The 10519-nt window shown below is 45.6% G+C and overlaps 1 protein-coding gene across 1 annotated transcript; it reads right to left on the bottom strand.

The window, feature by feature from the left end:
- Nucleotides 1–247: 247 nt before the first annotated feature.
- On the bottom strand, nt 248–9588 carry nmnat2 (nicotinamide nucleotide adenylyltransferase 2; the record flags this gene model as incomplete). The annotated part of the gene is made up of 11 exons (XM_079751561.1): nt 248–360; nt 1841–1908; nt 2820–2921; nt 3777–3853; nt 4169–4213; nt 4561–4641; nt 5173–5299; nt 5778–5856; nt 6000–6067; nt 7158–7246; nt 9504–9588. The coding sequence occupies 11 exons, from the start codon at nt 9586–9588 to the stop codon at nt 258–260; spliced, it is 924 nt and encodes a 307-aa protein (XP_079607687.1). The 3' UTR covers nt 248–257.
- Between the last annotated feature and the right edge of the window lie 931 nt (nt 9589–10519).

Below are 10519 nucleotides of genomic sequence, written 5' to 3'. Positions count from 1 at the left end.
GTTAAATGCTCAGGGTAGGTGTAGTTCTTAGTTGCCTTTGGGGTTGGTGGTGCAGCACAACAAACATGGGAGGATGTTTGACACAAATGTAACGGCCGGACTGTTGGAAGGGGTGGTGTTGGAAGGGGCGGGGTTAGGAGATGACATTGAGAGTGGGTGGGGTTTGGTGGGCAGGGTCAAGCAGTATGTGGTTGGGGTTAGTAAGGGTTGGCAGTTGGGAGATAAGAGGGGGTTTAGGATAATGTGAGGCGGTGTGCCTATCCTGAGGCGGTGATGTAGAGCTGAGTCTGCAGGATGTAGTCGATGACGGGCTGGTTCAGGTAGTCCACCACATGGCCATCTCCGTGCTGCAGGGCCAGCCTACCACGAGACACGACAGCACATCATAACGTCACAATAACGATAACGCAACAAACCGCCTTAGAATAACAATAATGATAACACAACAAACCGCCTTAGAATCACAATAACGACAACACAACAAACCGCCTTAGAATCACAATAATGATAACGCAACAAACCGCCTTAGAATCACAACAATGGTAACGCAATAAACCGCCTTAGAATCACAATAATGATAACGCAACAAACCGCCTTAGAATCACAATAATGATAACGCAACAAACCGCCTTAGAATCACAATAATGATAACGCAACAAACCGCCTTAGAATCACAATAACGATAACGCAACAAACCGCCTTAGAATCACAATAACGATAACGCAACAAACCGCCTTAGAATCACAATAACGATAACGCAACAAACCGCCTTAGAATCACAATAACGATTACGCAACAAACCGCCTTAGAATCACAATAACGATAACGCAACAAACCGCCTTAGAATCACAATAACGATAACACAACAAACCGCCTTAGAATCACAATAGTGATAGCACAAAAAACCATCTTAGAATCACAATAATGATAACACAACAAACCACCTAAGAATCACAATAATGATAACACAACAAATCAGCTTAGCACCACAATGACAAATCACTTTACCTTCTTGATTATTCACATGTTTTTATTTTAGCAAAGGTTAAGTTTACTTGAATTAAAGAGCCACGTTTCGCAAACTTCATTTACCACCCCAAAACTATATATAACAAATATTCATATTTTAAGTCGCACCGTGTAACATCGAGAACCTCCCAGTTAATTTCAGAATTCTAAATACTCAATAACTGTGTCGTTTCCACTCCGACCGGCTCTAAATGTTTGACGATAACTAACGTAGCCCGGCTGGCATGGTGCTGCGAGTGGGAGGGGTTTGGGTGTCGGTAGTACGATTCTTGGAAACAAAGAGAGAGGTATGGGCTGAATATAAAAATATAATATAAAAAATATAAAAATATATCAGTAAGTTGTCATTATTGAAATCACTATTGATCAGCATTGACTAAAGATTTGTCAAGGGTATTTTAAGATACAAGCTAGTTTAAATGTTACATATTGCGACTTTAACATCGGTATAGAGAAACAAAATGAATTTCTTACAAGTACCCCCTAGATCCAGCACAGGCCAGCCCTAACATTTGGGCAACCTATACCCCTGCTGGAGGATCAGTGATTTAGATTACTCTTTTATCCAAAGGGACGTCCAGTTAACTCAGAGACAGGTCAATCAAGGTAGAGGTTAGGGCATCACAGACCAACTGTGAAACAGCTTTGCCATTCGTTAGATTCGATCGATAACAGCCAAGGTACCATAGCCAGTAATTGATGACACAATGCTTACAACGGTCGGTAAAACGGATATAGGGGTTACGGTACAGAGGATTTGTTTACTAGCAGTTCTACTGATTGAGTCCAGGAGGTCAAAGGTGAAACTCACCGGCTCTTGGTGGAGCTGACGATGGACATGGGGTGGTTCATGTCATCCTTCACCATGATGATGTTTTCCTGAGCGAGAAAGAAGAGGTAAACTACAGTTTGAGGACTAGAGGGAAGCCTGGACCACTTGTTTGTATTTCAATTCTGCAGTCAGCCGGAAACTCTTTCCTTCACCGCTCAGCTCGTAATCCAAGTTGATGCCATTATTCTCTAATTGGTTTTCGACCCCAGTGTCGGCGGGATTAAAGGGCGGGATTAGTGTTTCACAGGGATTATGGGAAAAGTAGTCCTTGACAAATAATTGGATTAATCTGATTAGGATAAACAGAGGGTCTGACCAGTGCTGCCCTTCTAGTCTATTGTGCTCCCACTCTCTGTTTCTCTCTCTCCTTTCTATGTGTGTTTCTTTCTCTTTCTCTCTCTCTCTCTCTCTCTCTCTCTCTCTCTCTCTCTCTCTCTCGCTCTCTCATTTCTATGCATTTCATTGTCTCTCTATCACTCTCTCTCCCTCTCTCTCGTTTCTGTGTTTCTTTCTCTCTCTCTCTCTCTGTTTCTCTCCTCTCTACGTCTCTCCCTCTTCTCTGTCTCTCTCTCTCTCTCTCTCTCTCAATCTCTTTTTAACTTTGTCTCATAGTTTTGGTCTTCATATTTTATATTCATACTTTCTCTCAAATTTAGGGTAGAGTTAAGGTTTCCCCCTCTTCTAGGAGTGATTTGTTTTTTAACTCTGACCTTGTACTTGCGGATCACCAAACAGGGGTTATGGGTTATCCTTTGGTTTAGGGTTCGGGGTTAGGGTTGGGTCAGAGTTTAGAGGTCTGGGGTTGGGGTGAACTCTGACCGTGTGCTTGAAACGTGGGTTAGGGTTGGATTTGGAGTTAGGGGTTGCCCAAAGGTAAGTCAGGGGCCAACGGTTAGGGTTTGAGTAGGGTTCGGGGCTAGGGTTGGCTCGGAGCTAGGGGGTTAGGGTGAACTCTGACCGTGTGCTTGCGGAGCACAGAAGAGTGGTTCATGATTCGCTCCGTGTCGGCTCCGTCACGAGGGACCACCACGATGCCAAAGTCCCCGACGATCACCTCCATCTGGGGGGAATCAGAGACAACAAGCCCCCTTACTGCTCCGGCTCACCAGACTCCTGCTCCGAGCTGCAGGTGAGGCATGCTAACTGACCGGGATCATTACACATGAGACAACCTTTTCCTTGTGTTGTGTCATGGTCGATGGTTTGTTTTGATGCTTTTCTATGAATTTGAATAACCTCTTCATCCCGAAATGACCCGTATCTGGGTAAAGCCCCACCCTCCAAATTCGTATAGCATAGTATATCATGATTACATTTCCAAATAACTAGATTGGATCAGACAATATTAAACTAACTGGAGTAGAAACATTCCACTTATGTGGAAATGAAATCCAGATGTTTACTGTGTAACATTGTCAATTAAAAACCACACTGGGATCTTTAAGTGGTTGCCCGGATTGGATATGAAACATGTACTGATAAATTTGAGGCTGATCAAACCAATGGCCTCTATAAACTATGCAACCATGCTAAAGAAAATGAAAAACACTGAATTGACCAGGAGTAAAACACCAACAGAATGTTAACCTAGTTCTCATTAGCAGCCTATTGTATACCATGTTAAAGTTCCTATATTTGACCACCAGGTGTAACGACATCACAAGTAGCAGGGCCCACACACACTAGTATGTTTGATGATCTGGATAGATCAGCCTCCCAGCTGGTGCTGTCCACTGAGTAGGCTGGCAGGCTGCCCTTGGTAGTGGCCATTCAACACCAGTAATATGACATGATATTGTTTCATCCCTTTGTGTAAGATGGAGGACACTAAAGGGGTGGAGTCAGCTGGGTTGGAGGGGTTAGGCAGGCGGGGTGGGTGGGGTTAGAGGAGTGGGCGGAGTTACAGGGTGCTTACATCACTGTCCTTCCAAAGACCAGGGATGCAGAAGGACTCCAGAAGATCACTTCCACAGAGGAGCAGGATACGTAACTCTACACACACGTGCGCGCACACGCACACACGCACACACACACACACACACACACACACACACACACACACACACACACACACACACACACACACACACACACACACAGGCAGGAGAAGTTTACTGGATGTACATACGGGCGAGGGAGACATCTTGCTGAGTCCACGAACACAAACACAATGGTCTAGTGGCTAACAGGGAATGCTAGCACCACTGGACCCAGCACAAGCTACCCACAGGAACTCATGGATGGATTGCATCAATGAGTCTTGTTGAACTGGAGGCAGGGGAAGAGGAAGATGTAGGATACACTCACCAATTTCTTCATACCTCATGGCGGGTCCCAGGTTGGCGTTCTCATCTGAAGAGGGGAGGGAAGGGAAATGTAATAAAACGGTAACCAAGTGTGGACTATGTCCGTGTTGTTGTGAAACCTTTGTTGTATTATGAGGAAAGTGTAAATGCTGAGGTTGTGTTCTGATTCCTAGAGCTATTGTGCACGTCTCCTTAACTGGGTCACGCAGCACTTGGAGTGGTTTGTCCCTACTCCAGGTCAGAGTCAGCCTGTGTGTGTATATGTGTGCTTGTATGTACGCTTGTATGTATGTGTGTGTGTGTGTGGGGGTGTGTGTATGTGTGTGTGTTGGTGGGAGTGGTTGGGGTGTGTGTGTGTGTGTGTGTGTGTGTGTGTGTGTGTGTGTGTCTCACCTATGAAGGTGAAGCGGTCCATGCTGGGTCGGGCGCAGCACATCTTCCCCAGGCTCTCGCTCACCTTCCCCAGCAGCTTGACTAGACAGGAAGCACACCCACACACACATGTGCTCGGCTTCAAAGTAAAGGTCTCACACAAATTACCTTGTCGCTGAAGCTTTTCCAATGTCTATTCAGATGAATCATTATATTCGTAACTTCCTCCGAGACATCTTCATCATACAATTTGTGTTCTTGTCTGAATAAAAGAAGAAAAATCGAAACCAAAATCTTAAAAATTAAATTATTTGTTTGGGCTGTTGGTTTCCATCTGCCCATTCTGACCTTCTTGCTGTACTACCAGAGCCTGGAAGGAGGGACTTGGGAAGTGATTCCTGGGTCTGATGGGGGAGTATGATTAGGGTGTGTTGTCTCACATGGGGCCATTGAAGCCCTGAATACATGACAGGAAATTACCTCATGCTCCTGTCTATCTAAAAGCCTCTGCCTTTATATCAGCGATAGGTCCCTCTCTCTTGTCCTTTCAAATTCAGTTTCAGGTAATAGGGGCTTATGGGTAATGGAGTCTTGATTCTAGTACAGGTTTTGCACCGCGCAGAGCACACTCACTTGCGGTGGGTTTGTTGGCCAAGTTGTTGTGGTTCTGGTAGACCGGTGGGGCCTGGTTCTGCGGCTGACCAATCACAGGAGTGGAGGATGGTGTGTTAACGTTGGACAGGATGCACCCAGTGACTCGCTGGAGAGAGAGAAAGAGAGAGAGAGAGAGGTTTACCCTATACCCGGTAGGACCAGTACAGTACTGATTCTGTACCCTGGAGTAGACCCAGTAGGACCAGTACAGGAACAGATACTGTACCCTGGAGTAGACCTGGTAGGACCAGTACAGGTACTGATACTGTACCCTTGATCCTGTAGGACCAGTACAGTACTGATACTGTACCCTTGATCCTGTAGGACCAGTACAGTACTGATACTGTACCCTGGATCCTGTAGGACCAGTACAGCACTGATACTGTACCCTTGACCCAGTAGGACCAGTACAGGCACTGATACTGTTCCCTTGATCCTGTAGGACCAGTACAGTACTGATACTGTACCCTTGACCCAGTAGGCTCATTTCAGTGACAGTTGACATGCTAATTTCATATATTTGTGTACTTTAATTAGTGCATATTGAGCATATATTTCCATTAGCATGTAGCTTGGTGTCTTACCTTCATGAGGTCGCGGTGGTGTTCCAGGACACTGCAGGTGGTCTGCCAGGTCTGCTGGTAGCACTCCCAGGGGTCCACTCTACACACACGTTATCACTTGTCATATCACATTTATACATCCATTACACCATACAAACACGGTATCATATGTTACTGTAATCTGAATGTTATCCAAAAGGTAACTGAAATATTGATGTATTCTGATAGGTAACTGTTATCTACCTGATCCAATCAGAAGACTGCACAGCAAGCTGGCACATGGTCAGGCGATGTTTACTGGGCACCAGGCCCTGCAGGAGACACAGGAAGTCATCATACCAGGAAGTCTTCAAACACAGTAAGTCATCAAACACAGGAGGTCATCAAACCAAGACGTCATCATACCAGGAAGTAATTTTACCAGAAGGTCATCATAAAGCCTACCCAGTACAACCCCAGTCTTTCCCTGGTGGACACTGGCAGCTGCCCAGTACAACCACAGTCTTCTCCTGGCAGACCATTGGAGCTGCCCAGTACAACCACAGTTATTCTCCTTGTGGACATTGGGAGCTTACCAGTGCAACCACAGTCTGGTGGACATTATTTCAAGATGTTATTGACAGGTCTATCTTCTTTGTTTGATGAATACTTAGGAGCTGAATTGATTAACTGGATTTTTCGATTTGGTTCACTTTAATGAACAGTTTATTTTTCATTGAACACCAATAATTTCTCTACTGCCCTTCCTAACCCCCTAGCAATTAGCTTCTCTGTTAGTGTCTATGCTCTGTATCTCACAGTTCATACCCGTTAGCTTCTCTGCTAGCGTCTATGCTCTGTATCTCACAGTTATTATCATTTAGCTTCCCCTCCAGCAACTATGCAATCTTTATCCCACAGCAGCAGCGGAGCAAAACTAGGACAAGGTCTGCATTAATTTGAGAAGATGGAGTGCGGAAAACAAGCTGTAAACCCCCCCCCCGCCACTGTTTATAGGACAACTGTCTGTCTGTCTCTCTGTCTGCCTATCCATCTGTTCATTAGAAACCCTGTTTTATATGAAAGATGAGATCTGAAGTTGGTTGTAAATGGATCCAGACCCGTTTGACTCATCGCTGTTGGTTTAATCGTGTAACCATTCATTATTCATGATGTCTACGTGGAACCTTCACTAAAGTGCATAAGACGTGCGTTCCCTCATATTGGCTGCGTTTACTTGTGTATACAACTATGTACTGACAAGGTTAGACGTGTGTGTGATTGTGTACTTACAGGATTATATGTTTGTGTGCATTGTATATTGAAAGGGTTAGAGATGTGTATTGATTATGGACAGGGTTAGATGTGTGTGTGTATTGTGTTTACTTACAGGATTGGATGTCTGTGTGTTTTTCTACTTACAGGTTTGCCGTAAGAGTCATGCACAGGCGAGATGATTCCTCCAATCACGATGAAGCGGCCCGTTTTGTGAAGGTATTCTCTGGCTTTCTCTACACACACACACACACACACACACACACACACACACACACATAGACACACACACAGCCCCATACACAATTACTCAATCCCACACACAACCAAACACACCCAGGAGACAACAGAGTGTTAGCACATGACAACAATGCCTTTGCATCGCATGGCAATGAATTCCAGACCTTAAATCCTGCTCACCCACCACTGGATTGTCTTGGATTCAAAGCACTGTTTTATAGCAGCCTGCAACACTGCTAACCTACAACACCAGCCTACAACACCAGCCTACAACACCAGCCTACAACACCAGCATACAACACCAGACTACAACACCAGACGGAACTACAACCCCAGTCTACAGCACCACTAGAACACAAGCCTAAAGCAACAGCCCAAAACAGCAGCCTACAATCCCAGCCTAAAGCAGCCTACAACCCTGGTCTACAATAGCCTCCTGCCACAGCCGTTTAGAACAGCATTGAGTAGCAGACTTGGCTGCTGCAATGACTTGGGCCAGATTCTTCTGGCGTCCAAAGAACTTCTTTAACCCGGGGAACCATTGAGCTGCCGGTTACCATGGAGACATGCCAGGGAACCATGGCCAGGCCTGAGAAAGCCATCGTTAATTTGATTATTTTGACCGACGGGCCTCGTAACGGAAAAGCTAATCTGCATGAGTCTCCGTAGGGTTGGGTCGTGTCCATGTTTGAAATCTCACTTCATTAAACACAGCTTCCTTAAGCTATAAAGCCGCCCTTAGCTACATTTAATATTGCATTACATCCTTCTGGGTTTCTGGCTGTAATATGTAACTGTGTATGTAACCATAAATGTAACTGTAAGTACAGTAAATAACAATGTTAATAACCATGTTACTAACCATGTAATGTAACTCACTTTGTAACTGATATGTACATGTAACTCAGGCTGCCTCCTGGCCTGAGTTACAGGGCTTTTGCTTTCATCATAGAGACACAAAGAGGGAACAGTAGTGAAAGATATGGAGTGAGAAAGATCGAAAGAAGGGAGGAAAGAGAGGGATGAATAGAAGGAGAGAAAAAGAGAGATAGAAATAGGAACAGGGTGAGAGGAAGAGGTATACAAATCACAGAGAGAGAGAGAGGGAGAGAGAGAGAGAGAGAGAGAGAAAGAGAGAGAAATATATACATATATAAACAGTGTGAGAGAGAGAGGGACAGACAGACAGAGAGGCAGAGGGAATGACAGACAGAGAGAGAAAAAAGGTATACATATAGAAACAGAGAGTGAGAGAGACAGAGGTATACAGATAGAGACTGTGAGGGAGAGAGATAGAGGTATACCGATAGAAACAGAGAGAGAGAGGGAGAGAGAAAGTAGGTCAGAAGGCATAGATGTTTTTTTCTGCCTGCCTCATTAAGGCGCTGTATAGAATTCAACATAGGCCTAGATTTAGGCCTATATGGAACTTGGCCTAATAGATCCGTTGAGTTTAATCGTCATGAGCAATTTGCAAACACACACGCACACGCGCACACACGCACACGCACCTACAAGCGCGTATTAGGCTACGCAGCGGTTAACGTTTTGTCTCAACTTGTTCCGATAGACCTATGGCAGGCACGCATCGGCTCATGCTTTTATTTTGGTAGCTCACTATCTCCCAGCGACCCGCCAACCAGGGCCCCTCTCGTCCATTCATAGGTGACTTAGAGAATTGATTAAACAGGTCTCTCAGCATGTGGCCTCGGATTACTCTCAAACTGAACAAATAACTGCGTAACTCGCTATCCCTCCGCCAAAAGACACTTTAAAGGGTTGCGATCAATGTGGGCCTAATCATTATTTATTCATTTGTGTTCTCTGGGGGATTTTGACATAGAAACTGCTCCACGCCGACGCTATAAACACAAAGTTTCGTTAATTCGTAGGGCAATAAAAATATAACTGTTACAGGTCACCCGCCTTCCGATCCGACAGAGTAGGTCCTACAAAGGCTTGACGTGACATAACGATGTGAAGCCCACGTGAAACGTCAACAGAGATATGCCTCACAGCCTGCCAACCCTGACACTCCCCGACTCCGTCACTCCGGACATCGCCCCTTTCAGCACCTCCCGGGTGGAAAGCAACCCATGACGTATGTTAAAGCACAACACAAATAACCGTGTTGTTCTAACACGTAAAGCTTTGATTTATTTTAGTTCAGGATCATAAGGGTCCTCAGGACGGCCGTCTAAAAAGCACCACATCGCTTCCATCATCATTACATCTCCATCAGCCTCGTCTTACCAAACATATGGATGTGTCCTTTGGTGATGGGGTTGAAACTGCCACACGACAGCAGAATAACGTGGGTTTTGGCGTTTTCTGTCATCCTGACGGGCGTAGTGCGCGGTGTATGTCCACGGATAGCGCCTCGCAGTCCTTTTGTTGTTGCTGTTGAAGCCCGTACGACGCAGCGCGAGAGAGGCGAGGTTGATTCGGCTGCGGCACTTACACCAGCCCTTCGCGCGTCATCCCGGAGCCCTTTAAAGGCACACTGCCCACACGCACGCACGCAAGCAAGCGCGCACGCACTCACGCACGCACGCACAGACCGAAGAAAACACCAATGAGTGCTGCTCTGAATACCAATACGCAATGAATTCAAAAACTGAAACGAAAGTCAGTACCAGTCAAAACGAAAGCCATGAAATTTGCAGCAAACGTGTCAGATGATGATGGCCTTCCATGTAGGTCCATACCGTAGTAGCAGTAGAGATGTTACAGATTTACAGAAATAATGTTTCACTTTGAGTGTGTTGATTGTAAGGTCACCGTTGAGGTTAGGGTTGTCGTGGTCGTGGGCTTTGGTTCTCACAGAGACTAAACTCAACTCTGGATGTTCTCAAATGGTCCCATGCTCGGCTGCACTTGCAGGTTAACCCCGCCAGCGCATGTACCCCCGTCCGCTGGCAGAACGTGGAACCAAGAGATGCCATCGATGCTACAAGCACTACAGTGAGTCCACCGTACCTGGGGCTCCACACCCATTGAGCAAGGCATCACAGCCGTTCATCCAGCCTGCCAGTGATAATCTGAGATTAAAGGGGACAGCATCATCCCGAACATTGCATTCAAGCCAGAACCTTTTGCCTGGGGTTGAAAGGTTCTGGGTTCGATGCCCAAAGTCAGCAGCCTGTAATAACCGGTGGTTTCCTTGAGCAAAAAAGCCTCATTCCATAGCTGCTCCTCAATAGTTAAACATTTGGACAAAAGCATCTGCTAAATGACTAATAGGGATTAGTGAAATGGCGAATAACGTA

This window comes from Pollachius pollachius, assembly GCF_949987615.1.
Source record: "Pollachius pollachius genome assembly, chromosome: 14".
NCBI lineage: Eukaryota > Metazoa > Chordata > Actinopteri > Gadiformes > Gadidae > Pollachius > Pollachius pollachius.
The sequence above is the reverse complement of the archived record's forward strand: the minus strand, read 5'-3'. Positions and strand labels throughout refer to the sequence as shown.